At 36.0% G+C, this 16775-nt stretch overlaps 2 protein-coding genes across 2 annotated transcripts; both read left to right on the forward strand.

Moving 5' to 3' along the window:
* The first annotated feature begins 3637 nt into the window (after positions 1-3637).
* Positions 3638-10106, forward strand: LOC143913964 (myogenesis-regulating glycosidase-like). The gene is made up of 9 exons (XM_077434017.1): positions 3638-3727; positions 3807-3926; positions 4004-4210; positions 5799-6459; positions 6533-6725; positions 8656-8765; positions 8844-9099; positions 9168-9324; positions 9775-10106. The coding sequence occupies exons 1-9, from the start codon at positions 3700-3702 to the stop codon at positions 9963-9965; spliced, it is 1923 nt and encodes a 640-aa protein (XP_077290143.1). The 5' UTR covers positions 3638-3699; the 3' UTR covers positions 9966-10106.
* Positions 10107-12864: 2758 nt separating this feature from the next.
* LOC143914133 (odorant receptor Or1-like) lies at positions 12865-16163 on the forward strand. The gene is made up of 5 exons (XM_077434223.1): positions 12865-13772; positions 15524-15623; positions 15692-15796; positions 15875-16030; positions 16101-16163. The coding sequence occupies exons 1-5, from the start codon at positions 12865-12867 to the stop codon at positions 16161-16163; spliced, it is 1332 nt and encodes a 443-aa protein (XP_077290349.1).
* The last annotated feature ends 612 nt before the right edge of the window (positions 16164-16775 follow it).

Below are 16775 nucleotides of genomic sequence, written 5' to 3' on the forward strand. Positions count from 1 at the left end.
AATAAATAATAATAATAATAAGACTAATAATAATTTAATGTCTATTCAAGGCGGTCGGTGGAGTAGTTCCATCCATCGGACATACAATGAAGAATGCAAATGAGAAGATGCAGCAGCAAGAAGACAATTAGGCGAGAAAAATATACGAAGACGAAGAGAGGCCGCTCTCATCCTGAGAATGGCTTCAAGGTGAAGCACATGCCCTTCCACAAACTCCTAGCTCCTAGGTAGCCCGAAAAGAGCACGGTAGCAGTTGTTGTATTGTACTTTTATCTTCCTCAACGTCTTCTACTTGTATCTGGTCCATAATTCACCAGTATAGAGGCTAGTACAAAATGACATTAATAATTGTCTAAAGGACATAAATAATCAAAAGAAAATATTTGATATTTATAAATATATACATATCCAGCAGCATAGCTCGGTCGTTAAGAGGGCTGGACAGCAGCGCCATGTCCATACAAACGTACTATCCTTCTCCCGTCCTCAATTATGGCACTAGAGAAATTATTTTTTAATATGCTATGGATATCCACCATTGGGGTGCATCTATCGTTTTATTTTTTTGATTAATTATTTTTTATATGAGCTAGGAGCCGCCAAACATCTATAAAATCGCCTCTTTTTTACACCCACGAAACGAGTCCAGCGTGCTTATTTAACGGTTGATTTTAAAAAAAAATACGCCGATAGATGCACAGAAAGTATCTTTCTCATAACGATGATGAAATTTTTTTTAAAATTGGTCCAGTTTTGGAGGAGAAAATAGTAGAATACGAAACCTCGATTTTGTCAATTTAAAATACGTTTTATCTGGTCGAAGCGCAACTGTCGCATTCACTCAATATATATATATATACAGCAGCAGTCACATAAAACGGAACGCTTAAGCGAAACATGTTTTTGCGTGAAATTTCGGTAATCTTATATAAAACCAAAACCGAAAGTCATTTAAATGATAGGTTGTATCATAGTGCATTCGTGTAACACCAAACGTGAAAATAAAAGGTGATAAAGATGAGTTGGGGAGAAATTTAATGGAGGGCAGATTTTACGACCGTGCGTTGACTTCACGGTTAAATGAAATTTGAAATGAAAATAGCACTATACATATACATTTTTAATTTTATTACAGTCACATATTATTATTTACAACTTATAAAAAAGAAATTAATATTTTGTAGCGGCTCCTTTCGATTTTATAACTTCTTTTATTCGGTTTGGCATAGAATCTACTAAAGTTTTTAAATTTTCGATTGGGAGGTCTTCGTACCATATATTTTCTATTATTTCTTTCAACGATTTAAGAGTAGAAACATTGTTCTTCCTTATCCTGTACTTGATACACATCCACAAATTTTCGATTGGATTTAAATCGGGACTATTGCCAGGTCATGGTAGTGTCTTTACACCCATTTCTTGTAAATAGTCCCGAAATTAAAAAAAAGTAAAAAAAAAATTTCAGTTTTTTGATTGAAATTTTATAATTTATATTCAATGCTATCAAATAAAATGAATACTCACCAATTTAGCTCGATGACAAGGGGCAGAGTCATCTTGAAAAATTATATCATCGGAATATGAAAGGTGGTTTTCCATCGATGGGACAAAGCTTTCTTCTAAAATTTTTTTATATTTTTTTCCATCGATGGCACCTTGTAGAAACTCCAATTGTCCAATGTTATGGTACGAAAAGCATCCCCAGACCATTTGACTTGGAAGATCCTTAACAGTTTTAAGGGTACAATTTTCATTATACCTTTCGCCAACTTTCCTTCGGACATACGGAAAACCATCAGGACTATAGAGGTTAAACTTTGATTCGTCGGAAAGTATCACTCGTTGCCAATCTGATGGACTCCAATTTTCATGTGCTTTCGCCCATTCCAATCGATTGTTTTTCATTCTCTTGGTTAGTAATGGGTTTTTTGCAGCTTTCCGACCGTACAGTCCAGCTTCTCTGAGTCGCCTTCTTACTGTTGAGTCGCTGATTTCCATGGAAAATTGTGAAGATACATCTGTTCTTAATTCTACAGCAGTTTTGAATCGCTGCTGTAAAGATAATCTGGTTATTACACGGTCTTGCCTCTCCGATGTGCATCTTTTCAGTCCGGTCCCCTTCTTACGATCAAAACTTCCAGATTCTCTTTTTTTTTCCAGTAATCTCGAAACAGTCGATATAGAACATCCCATTTTCTTGGAAATTGACCGAAAGGAAAATCCTGAACTCGCCAATGTCGCGATTTTTACACTCTTCTGCAATGATAACTGAGCTCGTTTTTTCATGTTGACGTGTTAAAATTCGAATTTGATGCTTTCTCCTCAAAAACCCACACTAAACTGAACTCAAATCTTAGAAAACAATCACATTTAGAATATTTGGTCGTTAAAAACCCTACACATAAAGGGATAATCCTTTAATGGCCTCGAAGTCGTAAAATTCACAAGCGTTCCGTTTTATGTGACTGCCGGTGTATATATATATATATATATATATATATATATATATATATATTGATATATATTGTCGCATTCACTCAATATATATATCGAAGAAAGGAACGGTAACAAAATTAAGGTTTCAGGTGTACAGCCCTCTTAAGCTTCTGCCTAGCACCGAGAGGCGCCGGGTTCGATCCCATGAGCTGATCTCGATTGAAAATATTTTTTCTGAGTAGTGCTGCTGGTCAGTCTTGGATGTTTCTGCTCCAGGTCGATCGTTTCCTATCAGAGTTTGCCAGTTTCTCTGATTTCATTGTTGAAACGGTTCCCGATTAAAATTGGCTAAAACCTTCCTACCTACTATGTCACCACTATTTGAGTATGATTAATGTGCAATAAAATATATGTACAATTCATAGATATCTCGTTAATTTGCGAGTTTTCAGTGTCTCATAATTCAGCGACTTGTGTAAATAAAAACGCTGCATTGTTTGTAATTGGCCAGGAAGGCGCATTGGTTTTTAGTTTACCTGTAAGGCCTTCCTGGTATATATTGTAAAAAATAAATAAATATGTACATATGTATAAGGTGGAACAATTGAAATGAATTAAGGTCTGTTCATACCTACCCAGCACGACCCGAATCCTGCAAGTACGGACATTCTTTAGTACATTCGATATGGACGCGCATGAATGTGTAAATGCGCATGCGCTAATGGAGTATGAATACGTCCATATAATGTACCAAACATTGATGTATAATACACTAGATCCGCCCTCACGTGTTATACTGGTCTCCCTTTTGGCGCATGCAAAATACATGGCGCATGCACAGTTTCTCTTAGTAGGTAGGTAGGTACCGCTGCGTCGTAGGGAAAAAACCCAACTTCCCCGCTAGTTAAACCCCCCGCACCCCTCAGTTAGTGAAGACAAGATCTCCGACCAAAATCACACGTCAGGGCCCATCTATGTGTATTATACATCAATGATACCAAAGAATACTATCCGCACTTGCATGACACCTGCAGGATACGGGTCTTGCTGGATAGGTATGAACAGACCTTTAATGTTAAAACAATTCGAAATGCAATTTATTTGTAAAAAAAATTGTCTATTCATTACTGAGGAAGTTGTAACATATTAAATAAAAAAATGACATTGCAATTATATCTCGAGTGCGAATAAATAACCGACTATTATAAAAAGTGGAACAATATCAAGCTAGTCAGTTAGTGATATGACCGTTTCACGGACAAGATGACTTCTTTCAAGCTGGTCATTTGCCGTAAGTACACGCAATTTGAATACACATTTTCCTATCTTTCCACGGTTTGCAATAATAACATTTGTACGTTACATTACAGTCTTTAGCGTGATATGGCTAAAATTGGCGTGTGGCGAGGAACATCAAGTACATTTGACAGAAAAATTTGCAATACAATACTCCGATGAGACGCCTGGTTTATATTTGATCTCAAAAAAAGGTTCAGATTCATTTCTACCGACGACATTAGCAAGAATCATTTCAATTCAGTGCAATGTAATTTTTTCTCCTGTGCAGGTTCGGAAGTAGAGACGGTCGCAAATTTGACACCTGAATTGGATGAATACCACACATCGATAGAGAAAGCTTCTGGTATTGTAAAATTTACCTTCGCCAACGATTTAACGCTGAAAGTGGCTGTGGAAGAATCTTTGGATGATATTTCAATTGAAATACACATGACGGCTAGTCAAAATCAGAGACTTTCGATATGCCTCCCACTCGGTATGTTATCATTGTTATAATGTTATAATTAAAACAGTGGTGTTATCTAGTTTCTATAGCAATGAGTACACATATATAATTACATCATAATTCATTAGAAAAAATTGTATTTTAAAAATATCCTCTAGTAATCCTTGCACTGTATAAACAAGCATATGAAGACATGGAATTACATATCATATATGTATATGCATTTGTAATGGTTTGGTGATTACTGATCACAAAGCGCTCGCCCAAAAGCCAAAAACGGAACATCTGGCAGCTGAAAAGTCCATCATACTAACGAGAACTCGAGTACCAAATATTCTGTATTCACGATTTTCATGGCAAAATAATCTTTTGGGCGATCGCAATGTGACTAATAATCCAATTACCATATGTAATATCGCTATTCTGTGTGTCTGTGTGTCTATGTATCTGCGATAACGCTCGCTGTACTATAAGGTAATTGGATTATTAGTCACATTGAGGTGGTCACAAAGACAATTATTGCCATGAAAATCGCGTATACGCAATATTTAGCACTCAAGTTCTCGTTAGTATGATAGTTATTGTTAGTATGATGGACTTTTCGGCTCCCAGATGTTCCGTTATAAAGATTTTTGGACGAGCGCTTTGTGACCAATAATCACCAAACCGTACTATAATAGTCATTTCGATTCGACATACATATGTACGTCACAGCTAAAACAATGCTAACAAAAAAGTCTCTGAGTATTTACCGCCATCTATTTAAAATTTATTTAATTAATCAATTAATTTTCTATCGGTGTTTTATATGTAGGTAGGTAGGTGGTTTTTACTATTTATTTTTTTCATATTAAACATTTAAATATAAATATTATATTAAATATATTTGAAAGGTATTTGAAAAAATTCAAATACAGGCAGACATATTTCTTTTAATTTTTTTATTTAATAACTTAATATGCCAACACCCATGCGATGATATTTCATTGGGTACAACATTAGTATTAAATAACACTATTATAATACATATATACATAAATATCTATAGGACAGGAGGTTATGTTGTGACCGTAACCCTTCCTATGGAAACTCGTAGTAGATAACAGAGGAAATTTATTTTCTTCAGTATACAAGTTTATTGTCAGTACAGAAAATTCACGAGGAAGTGGGCTAGTTGCCTGCTTCAGGGGAAAGCTGCTGTACTGGTTTATATATGGGCACGGTGATGTCATCTTGTTCTCGGGGATTCCTCCGGGTTCAAGGGTTTCCTTTGTGTGGGTGTGCCACAAGGTTGCTTGATGGGTATTCATCTGGAGCGAGTCGAATCGCCTTTATCAGTGGTCTGGATATGGGTGAGGTGATGTCATCTCGTTCTCGAAGATTCTTCCAGGCTCAAGGGTATCCTTTGTGTGGTCGCGTGCCTTGTGTTTTATGGGGTAATTGGATTTATGCTATTTCGGTTGTTCCCTTGAACTCAAGGTTTGTTTATCTGGAGCGAATATATGATTGCTTTGGCTTTGCTGAAAGCTCGTACAAGCTGTATTGTATTTCTACAATCTCAGTCAAACTTGATGATAGCGTTGAATTAAAGTGTGTTAATACCTATTTACAAATTTAGGTGAAAGTAACTGGTACGGAGGACCTCAGCAAAAGCACCAATATTGGCCTATAGAAAAACTTGTCTTTTCTGAATATTCCTACCTGCCCAAGGAAGCCGACAATGCTGCCATAACAGAACCTTACTGGTTATCTTCATCGGGGTTGATGATCTACATACATCCAACGGTGCCACTGTTCGTCGATCAAAACAGCTTGTACAATGACACTGTTTGCTTCATCGCCGAAGTAAAACCACCGTATTCCACCAGACGTGCTAAAAACATACTTGCCTTCACAATTGCATGGACGGATAATGTCAGGAAGACGCACGAATACGCCGTGAAACACTTCCTAAAGAAGCCTTCAGGTCGTCCGGATCGAAGGATGGTTCAGCACCCCATCTGGTCCACTTGGGCCGAGTATAAGCGGCCTATTAACGAATCTATCGTCATGGAGTTTGCTGAAAAGATCATCGAGTACGGTTTTAACAACAGCCAACTTGAAATTGACGACCTGTGGGAGACTTGCTACGGCTCGTTAAACGTCGACGAAGAGAAGTTTCCCGATCTCAGGAAGTTTAATTTGAAATTGAAAGAGATGGGCTTCCGAGTCACCTTTTGGATACATCCGTTCATAAATAACGATTGTGAGCCGTGGTATTCGGAAGCTATGCAAAAAGGGTACGTTGAATTGTTTGGTGGATTTCAGGAAGTATGCAAATCTCAAGAGAGTTTATTTTTTGTTTTGTTTCAGATATTTGGTTAAGAATGAGGAGGGAAAAGTGGATACTGCTTGGTGGAATAGCGACGGACCAACTGCTGCTTATGTTGATTTTACTAATGAAAGAGCCAAAAAATGGTGGTCTGACAGGTTGAAACATTTGCAAACGACCTATGCTATTGACAGTTTCAAATTTGATGCTGGAGAAACGAGCTGGTCTCCACAGGTTAGTCTTTGCTTTTCTTCAGATACACTTAACCCTTTGAGTGCTGACATCTTTTCCGTTGAAAGCCCGCCACGCTGAAAATTTCGCCAACATTACCAACTAGAATTATTTAGAAAACCAATAGAAAGCAGGTATAAAAATTGTAGCTAATCCAAACAAACCCTAGATAACCACCGCCGAGGATTTCAAATTTTGTAAAGGTGTGTTTAGACTCCCTAATATATCTTGCAACAATATAAAATAAACAAAAGTAGTGTAGTCAATGAATGTATTTTTCCAAGACTAGTTCCATCTTCTTCATTGTTGTTAAAATGTAATGCTCACAATCTAAATGCCAAGCCACAATCTAAAATACTCAACAGTTAGGGATTTCCATCGAGAAATTCTGCTATGGTTATAAATTCAGAAATTCCGGTGTAAACCAGTCTTTGTAAACATTTACACGGATTACAACACCCATGTTCAATGCATTTTTTTTTCAATGCTACCTTTATAGGTTTAGCAGGTACATAATTGTTTACTTTGTAAATGTAAAATTTACAACGCCTATGGGCTTTTTTCAGGCCCATGAACATGTCAGCAAAACGCCGATCGGCGTTGGTCAGCATTCAAAGGGTTAAGAGAGTAATGGTTGCTGACAATATGCCAGGAAGTATACGAAAGAAGCGCCAGTTCACTGGTTTGTTAGAATGACTAACTCAATTTATTGATACTTCGTATGCATATGGATAAAGGGGTCTACGTGACGAGACAGAATGTTAAATTACAGAAAACACAAATATCGGAAGGCAAAGATCGAAAATCGAAAGATCAAAAAAAAAATGGTGCATGGTAAACGGTACATACTCACGTACATACTCACTTCATTTGCGCGAGCAGGGTACAACAGGAACAAGAGGAACAGGCTTTTCCTCCCGTATTCTGCGCGCGCACATTAATACGGGAGGAAAAGCCTGTTCCTCTTGTTCCTGTTGTATCCTGCTCGCGCAAATTAAGTGAGTATGTACCGTTTACCATGCACCATTTTTTTTTGATCTTTCGACTTAAGATCTTTCGATTTTCGATCTTTGCCTACCGATATTTGCGTTTTCTGTAATTTAACATGCTGTCTCGTCACAGAGACCGGGATAAAGTAATAAGAAATATGTATTTATACATAATTGGAGCCATTATAGCAGTTATGTATCATACAGCACCGAGAGGTTACCGGGTTCGATCCCGTGCTAATCTTTAATACTGCTGGTCAGACTTGGATATTTGTGACTCCAAGTCGATCGTCTCTTATCAGAGTTTGCCAATTTATCTGATTTCATTGTTGAAACGGTTCCTCCATCAAATTGGCATAAACCATCCTGCCCGCTATGTCACAATTATCTGAATTTGATTTATGTACAATATATTAATATGTATGAACAAGTCTAAATCCATAGATTTCTCTATGGATTAATTAATTAATTAATTAATTGTTAATTTCGTGTTCACCAGCCTTCGAAATACTGCGATTTATGTAATAAAAAATGCTGCAATGTTTGTAATTAATTGTCTATGAAGGCGCATTGGGGTCTACTTGTTAGGCCTTCCTGGTATATATCTATGTAAAATAAAATAAAATAAAAATAAAAATGTGTAAATACATATGTATTTCCATGATAAGTTCAATTAATTGCATAGCAGAAGAGAATATTTCCACCACAACGAGAGGGTGAATATAGAAATTGGAATATCTATTTATGTATAGCAGCTGGTAGCTTGAATTTTAATGTTAAATGTTGTCATATACTGCTATCGATTAGTAGTGAACAAAAATTTCACTGTAGGTTCTCAAGTTTTCTGAGTAGGTTCCAAAAGATTATCATTAATGTAGCATTCTATCTCCATTCTGAAACATAGATCAATGAGTTTATTTTACTAATGCACTACATTATCTAAGGTACCAGTTCAAATAGGAGATGTCAACACCCAACCATCCCACATAACTCAAAAGTACGTGGAAGAATGCGCCAAATTTGGACCAATGGTTGAGGTCAGAACTGGCCAAAGGTATACCAACATAATCACTTACAAATCTGAGATAACAAATTTAAATAATTGATTGTAAGGTTTGCTTTACTTGGACAGAACCCAAGAGCTGCCGATTTTCGTCAGAATGATAGACAAGGACTCGGAATGGAATTTCGAAAATGGACTACCTACACTCGTCACCACATTGCTGCAGATGAACATGAATGGCTATCCCTTAGTCCTGCCAGATATGATTGGAGGAAACGGTTATAATGAACCACCATCCAAAGAGATGTTCATCCGTTGGTTGCAAGCTAATACTTTCATGCCCAGTTTGCAGTATTCGTACGTGCCGTGGGATTATGATAATGAGGCAAGTGGTGCTTTTTAGTAGTCGTAATAGACGTAAGAAACATTCTTTAATATACAAAATGATTTCAGACTATTGAAATAAGTAGGGTGTTCACCGATTTGCATTCTGATTATACGTCAAAAATCATCGAGGCTTTGGATAAAGCTGTTGAGAAAGGATATCCGGTGAATCCACCTATTTGGTGGATCGATCCCACTGATCAAACAGCTCTCGGAATATGGGATGGTAGTTTAATTTAATGGTTGTGGCTATTTGCAGGTACTATATATGTGACAGGCGCAAAGCCTTCTGCGCATGCGCGTGAACTTATAATCCGATTATAATTTCTTACATTTAATGTATGCTAGACTTGTTTAATCAATCGTTCATTGTTTTAATCTTATATGTTTAATCAATCGTTCATACTACGTCACTTTACGAGTTCGAACTAAATTTTAAGAGGTTTAAAACAAAATTTTATCAGTAAGCACGCTGACAGTGACAGTTCACGCGCATGCGCAGAAGGCTTTGCGCCTGTCGCAGATATAGTACCGGCAAATAGCCAATAATTCGCAGATGTAGTACCTGCAAATAGCCAATAATTTGCAGATATAGTACCTGCAAATAGCCACAACCTAATTTAATTTGTGTGTACATATTTTGCGATTGGTTATTTATATGATGATTTTTCTGTAGAGTATTTGCTCGGTGAAGATATATTGGTTGCTCCTGTGCTAGAAGAGGGATCCATCGCCAGAGATGTATATTTGCCAGAAGGAAAGTGGATGGCTGAAGGACAAAATGATAAAATCTATACCGGGCCACAGTGGATTCGGAATTATTCTGCACCGTTGAATGTTTTACCGTATTTTATAAAGTCGACGTGAAACTTTATGAATTATTGATAACGTTGGCTTGAAAGAGTTCGCTGAAAATATAATAAAACGCAAAGTTACAAAGCAAATATGTAGTTTTGAATTAAATATTGAAATGTAGTTTTGAATTAAATATTGAAATTTTAAGTGTGTCTGAAATGTTTTATACTTCATATTAACCCTTTTGCTGACAAGTCTGTGGACCTGCAAAACGCCGATAGGGGTTTTATATTGAGCATGTACAAAGTAAACAAGAATACTACCCTAAGAGTCTAAACACACCTTTACAAAACTCGAAATCCTCGGCAGTAGTTATATAGTTTTTTAGGCCCTTGGACTTGTTGGTAAAACGCCGGTCGGCGTTGGTCAGCATTCAAAGGGTTAAAGTCATATTTTCTTTCAATTGATAAGTGTCCGATAGATATAAGAAATTTCTTTTAAAATGAACAGGCTGAACTTTGGCTTCAATTCCTTCAAAACACAAGCATCAGTATTTCATAATTCGATAAAAATAATGAAAGAAGAGAAAAGTACAATTGTTGAAATTTTAGAAGAAATTGATGATCTCATTTTTAAATTTAAAGATAGAATCTATAGGACGGGAGGTCATGTTGTGACCGAAACCCGGCGAAACTCGTTGTAGATAACAGAGGAAATTTATAATCTTCAGTATACACGTTTATTGTCAGTACAGAAAATTCACGGGGAAGTGGGCTAGTTGCCTGCTTCAGGGGAAAAGTCTGGACTGGACTGCCGCTGCGTCTGCTGTCCGGGTTTATATAAGGAAGTTCCAGATGTGCCGTGTGCAGAGATGTCTTTGTTTTTACAGGGCACGTGTTCTCGGGACACGTGTCTTATCCGTGTATTGACCTGTTTTCAGGACACGTGTTTTATAGCTTTGGGGTCAGCGCCAGGACGTCGTTCGTTTGAGAATGGGGTCGTGTGCCACACGTAAACGCTTGCCTTGTGTAAACGCATGCCACCAGTAAACGTATGCCTCGTGTAAACGCATGCTACGTGTAAACGCATGCCTCGTATAAACTCATGCCTCGTAATCGCACATAAGATTTTGTGCGTGTAAAGGCGTGTGTTGCAGTCGCCTGATGACATCACTGTTGGGTCTCGTTCGTTTTACGATCGAGCGATGAACTCTTGCTTCTGGGATGGTCGACGTTGGGGACGTTGCCCTTGAGCTATGCATGTTTGTACAGGATCGATGATGATCAATGGTTTTGATTCGAAATAGCACAAGTTGTGTTATATTCCTACAAATCAATTCTACATTTTTACCACCATGTTTAAAGACTATTTTAATCAATCTAATTGAAAATGGAAGTATAGAAAAATATGGTTTATTGAACAAATTATGAATTTTAATACGAGTATTTTTTCTTATCTAGAATTATGGGGTAAACAATTTAAGGAAATTACCAATTTTAAATGGATTACTTTGAAACGTCAAGTAGATTGGAACAACGTAGAAGAAACAATAGTTTTCATAAAGAAATATTTGCCTGAAAAAGAATATCTAAAACTGGAGAATGAATTATTTGACGAAATTTCATATTTGACAAGATACGTAAACGTTGAAAAACTTCACCAATGGAATAATGAAAAAACACTCATCGTTAGGCGTTGGATTCAAATTTTCAATCATTTTAAATAAAATTATATTCCTTGTTTGATTTTTAAATGCTTTTTATTATTACGAAATTATGTTCACAATACAACTTATATCTATTTTAATAGCTACTGATCTACTGATCATTTTCTATTTTACAATTTTATTTTATTTGGTTCGTAATCATAGTATTTACATATTATTCTAATGTTAATGTACAGCATAAAAACTTATTTATAATTCTTATAAATGCTCATAATACATCTAATACATAATATTAATTAAAGACTCTCTAAAGTCGATGACCTAAAGCAGATTGTGTTTAGGTAATCTGTGTTTATACCTGAAGGGTATAGACATTTTGTTGTAATCACCAAGACTCTTCACAAGTGTGTTAGTATGGTTATTAGTGATTCTGTCATAGAATCTACTGGTTAGTTTGTTAGTAATGTCTGTAACAAGTATTATTTATGGCATGCAGTTTTTTCAAGTTAGTATATATGGGTGTATTATAAATTATTTTTAGGGATTTATTTTGTATTACTTGGAGCTTGGAAAGGTTAGTATTCGAGGCCTATATTCCTTGTGTTCATCTAACAAAGTTGTCGGATCCGCACTTTATTTACCTGGTACTAATGCGGCTACCGAACGAGTGTTTTCGACTATCAATAATTTGTGGACAGCAGATAAGTAAAAGCAATGGTTATAACAAAGTTTAATTTCGAGTATGATATGTACTTGCGAAGACTTCAACCAAAAATTAGAAAATTGCTATGAATTTAATGTATAGTATATATATATATTTTTATAGTGTATATATATATGTGTGTATATATATATTTTTACAAAAAATAGTAACCCTATATTAAGTCCAACATATGTATTTATGTATAGTATATTGGAAGCAAATATTTAATAATGACAGGTATATTTTACATACATGTACATATGTGTAATTTCATATAATGAAACCTTTAAATGCCCAATTTGAGAATATATTCAAAATGATTTACAATGTTAATATACCTAATTTATATCGTAAATGACCCCCGTAAAATGATTATTTATTCATAAGCAGGTGTAAAATAATTCTACACACATTTTTCCTGTAAAAGTTTCACATGCAAAAGATATACATAATTGAAGGAAATTGCTCTTAATGTGACACAGTTGGTGAGAGTTAATAGTATAATATACAAGTATATAAACAAACATTCATTGCATCCATAGCTTATTCTTCGCAGTGAATCACTTCAATTCAGTCCAATCGAATAGTATTCAAGCTGAAATATGAAGAACTTGAAATACTTCCCGTTTCATTACAGACTATTGCGAATAGCCGGCCTCGGCGAGTTTCATGATCCGCATCACGGAAACTTTAACAACTTTTCCAAACCGGTTTATATTATCTACTCGGTGATTCAACACATATTTTGGACTGTCCTATTCCCAATCGCTCTATGGATGGAAGTCCCACGTCTCGCCGGAGATCTGGATCGTCTCACGCTCAACTTGACGTTCAGCATTACATTCGTATTGACTTATGTCAAGTTGTACATAATAATGGTGAAGAATCGGGACATCCAACAGGTGGTTTACACGTTGGAAGAGGACTTTTTCAACTTCAGCCAGAGCAAGTTGATAAGCGACAAAACGGTCAAGATGAGTAAGTGTATCACATACTCCGTATTGATCTTCGCAAACTCCACAGTAGTCGGTTTGATCATCGGCGGCATCATACAAGCGGGGTGGAATTCGACAAGTTCCAGCTTTCACACTAGGAAGTTTCCAGTACCCGTGTATTTGCCGCATGAAATCTCATCAGATTTTATATATTCTGTGACGTTCGTTTATCAAATCTTTGGAATCGTCTGGTGTGGAAATTTGGTCGTGCTGATCAACACTTTCATAAATGCAATCATGGTTCACGTTGCAGGCCGTCTTGCGAATTTGAGGCTCGTCATAGAAAACATCAGACCGATCTGTATATCGAAACTGCACTCTAGAATACTCAGCAAGAATGATTTTAAAGACGAGGTCATCATGAATAGAGATTTTAACATTGACGAATTGGTCGGTAGCGTGGGTCGTGGGAGGATTGAGAGAAATGTTTTGACCCATTACGGACAGGATTTCCTGGACAAGTACATGTATAAGTGCATGAAAGAGTGTATTATACATCACAAGTCTATAATTTCGTAAGTGATGAAGTAATAATATGAAATTTATGCAAATTAATAATACTAAGCAACAAAAAAAAATACTGGAGCGGAGACTAATCAATCTATCAAGTCATTTAACAACGGTTTTTGTTGGCTTCTTCTCGTTTATGATATAAGCGTTTAAAAAAAAACACAATTTTTGGATTTTGCAGTCTTTAGCTCAAAATCTTGTATTGCTGTGCCAAAAGTGAGTATTGGAATCCATAGTCGGGTGTTTTTCACTTCTCTTCTTCTTTTGGTGTCATGTCAGGTCCCCCCGACGTTGACTACCACCTGTGAGTATGTGTCCCTGTCCTTAGCAGTTCTAAATAGTGCCTCGACTGTACTAATCCCTGTCCAGTCTCGTATGTTCCGAAGCCAGGAGATCTGTCTTCTACCCACACCTCTTTGACCCTCTATTTTTCCTTTTATGATTAAGTGCAGTAGACTGTACTTTTCACCTCTAAGTATGTACATGCTCCAGATATGATACCTTTTGGACCTTGATATCAGTCAGCAACTGTCTATCTACTCTTGCTCTTTGGAGCACATTTTCATTGCTAATCTTTAGGGTCCATGACTCAACTTCATTATAAAAACACCGACCAAACATAGCACCTAACCATTCTTTGCCGAAGTTTCAAATTGAGGTTATCATTGCAGAAAATACTTCTCATTTTATTGAATGCTGCACGAGCGGCTTCTATTCTGCATTTGACTTCACTATTGATTTATTAATGTCATAGATGTAGAATAATAACCTAGATATGCCATTACATACAAATTTCGTTGGAGATCTTGTCGCCACTAACTGAGGGGTGCGGGGGGTTTAACTAGCGGGGAAGTGGTGAAAAAAAGGAAGAAAAGCAGCGGTTGGCAGTGGTCAGCAACCAGTTTATGTATACGTACATGCACTGAAGTTTTATTTTGTTTATAACTTTATTTTATTGGACACTCCGCGTGACAGTAAACCAAACTAATAAAGCCATATTAAGAAAAAAATATTTAGCTATACACACTATATTAAACTACAAATGTATGTTTCTATAATAAAACCATCATTAACTATTACAATATTTAAACATTAGTAACTTCCACAAGGATCAATTTTAAAGCTGACACTTAAATATTTAATTCATTGTTTGTAGTTTTAAACTTAATGTCGATTTCTGAATTTCCTTCAGTGCCAACAAGATATACGCGTGCATTTAGTGACACCTGTGGCAGAGGTTGTCGACCGCTGTTCCATCAGTGCATAGAAGACTAAATACATCGCGCCGATATTTCATTATATGTTAAAATACTACTACATATAATTGAAGACATTATATATTAATTCTTACTTAAGATATGTGATGCCATCCGCCTTTTTATGTTTTCTTGAGTAATTGTAGCACAATTTCATTGAACACGTTGGCATTTTCGAAAAATGTCAATCGACCTTCCTACTTATGTAGAAGCTAACTAGCTACTGAGAGAGAGTGTACATGATCTGTACTTTTTTTTGTGTATGCATGGTCCAACAGGGTCATCGGCTTAGAGTGTCAGGGCGTATCTATGGTATTCTATATCTATGATTAATGCTTTAAAATACCTATGTATAATTAATTATCTAGAGAATTTTAAAAGTAAAAAAAAATATTTAATATTATTTAAAGAATATATAACTTAGTAAAGATTGATTAGTCTCCGCTCCGGTGAGAAAAAAATGTGATTTTTATTGCTTAGTGTAATTTAATATGTTTTAGATGTGTTAATAAGATTGAAAATATATATAATATTGGATTCTTGACGCATGCTATCAACAATCTGAGTATAATTTGTCATGTGATGATACAAATAACCGAGGTATGTATTAAAAATTATGACGGATGTACTTTTGGATACAAATTAATCGATGAATTCGCTTGTTGCAGAACAACTTCCTTTCAATCCGCTTCGGTACAGCCATCGCTCTATTTTTCACGGTAGTGAGCGAGTTTTTGGTTCAATGTTATGCTGGCAACGAATTAACATTACAGGTACGTCATTATTTATGTACATAAGTAATAAATGATTAATTATAATGCTATTGTATTGTATAACATAATATGAATCAGGCAAGCGGTTTATCGGAGAGTGCATACGACTGTCAATGGTACACTTCAAACATCCACTTCAAGAGAATGACATTGATATTGATGATAAGAGCACAAAAGCCTTTGAAAGTGACTGCTGGGAAATTTTTCAGCATTTCAACCGCTTCCTTTGTGACTGTAAGTATGAATATAATATAAAAAAAGACAACTATACTGAACAATTATATAAAATGTTTTATAATGGCAGATAATGAAAGGAGCATACTCGTTCTTTGCCGTCATACGTAGTACAAAACGAGATCTACTATAAGAATATTGTATACCCAGTAATAAAACCAGCAGAATAGACACTAGTGGTTAGCATATAATGCTTTGAACAGAGTGGTCACGGGTTTAAATCCCACTGGTTTCTGCTGGCTAAACCTTGGATTTGTGAATCCAGATGAATCGTTTCCTATCAGAGTTTGCCAATTTATCAGATTTTCTTTGAAACATTTTCTCGCAAAATCTTGTTTTCAGCAATCTCGAATTGTATAAAATGCTGCAAAATTATAAATTTTACCATAAATGTCTCTGTGGATATTAATTGATATGTATTTATATACTTTGTATAACACTAATAATATTTGTATCAAATGTACAATGTTTCTGGCCAGGAAGGCGCATCTGGGTTACCTGTAAGGCCTTTCTGGTATAAATTAAAGATAAAATAAAATAAAAACGATCTTTGATTTTTGGATACCACAGAACAGCCCACTTTATTATTTACATATCAATAAAAAAAGGTTTCTATTTGTGACCCTACGACCCCTGTGGTCGAGTCTGTGTTGCTATCCTGCGAGTTAGAACTGGTTCAGGTATGTCAGTGGATTCCGCTTTACTTCCACGAGGACTTGATGTGGGGACGCGAGTGAGATCATGA

The sequence above is a fragment of the Arctopsyche grandis genome, chromosome 7, assembly GCF_051622035.1.
Source record: "Arctopsyche grandis isolate Sample6627 chromosome 7, ASM5162203v2, whole genome shotgun sequence".
Classification (NCBI taxonomy): domain Eukaryota; kingdom Metazoa; phylum Arthropoda; class Insecta; order Trichoptera; family Hydropsychidae; genus Arctopsyche; species Arctopsyche grandis.

What these genes read in the sequence shown, in the direction of transcription:
- LOC143913964 (XM_077434017.1), top strand. Translation starts at nt 3,700, where the DNA reads ATGACTTCTTTCAAGCTGGTCATTTGCC. An exon ending in CGTGGGATTATGATAATGAG is followed by an intron (nt 9,100 to 9,167) that starts GCAAGTGGTGCT and finishes AAATGATTTCAG; the next exon opens with ACTATTGAAATAAGTAGGGT. An exon ending in AGCTCTCGGAATATGGGATG is followed by an intron (nt 9,325 to 9,774) that starts GTAGTTTAATTT and finishes ATTTTTCTGTAG; the next exon opens with AGTATTTGCTCGGTGAAGAT.
- LOC143914133 (XM_077434223.1), top strand. Translation starts at nt 12,865, where the DNA reads ATGAAGAACTTGAAATACTTCCCGTTTCATTACAGACTATTGCGAATA. An exon ending in CATCACAAGTCTATAATTTC is followed by an intron (nt 13,773 to 15,523) that starts GTAAGTGATGAA and finishes AATATGTTTTAG; the next exon opens with ATGTGTTAATAAGATTGAAA. An exon ending in TGATGATACAAATAACCGAG is followed by an intron (nt 15,624 to 15,691) that starts GTATGTATTAAA and finishes CGCTTGTTGCAG; the next exon opens with AACAACTTCCTTTCAATCCG.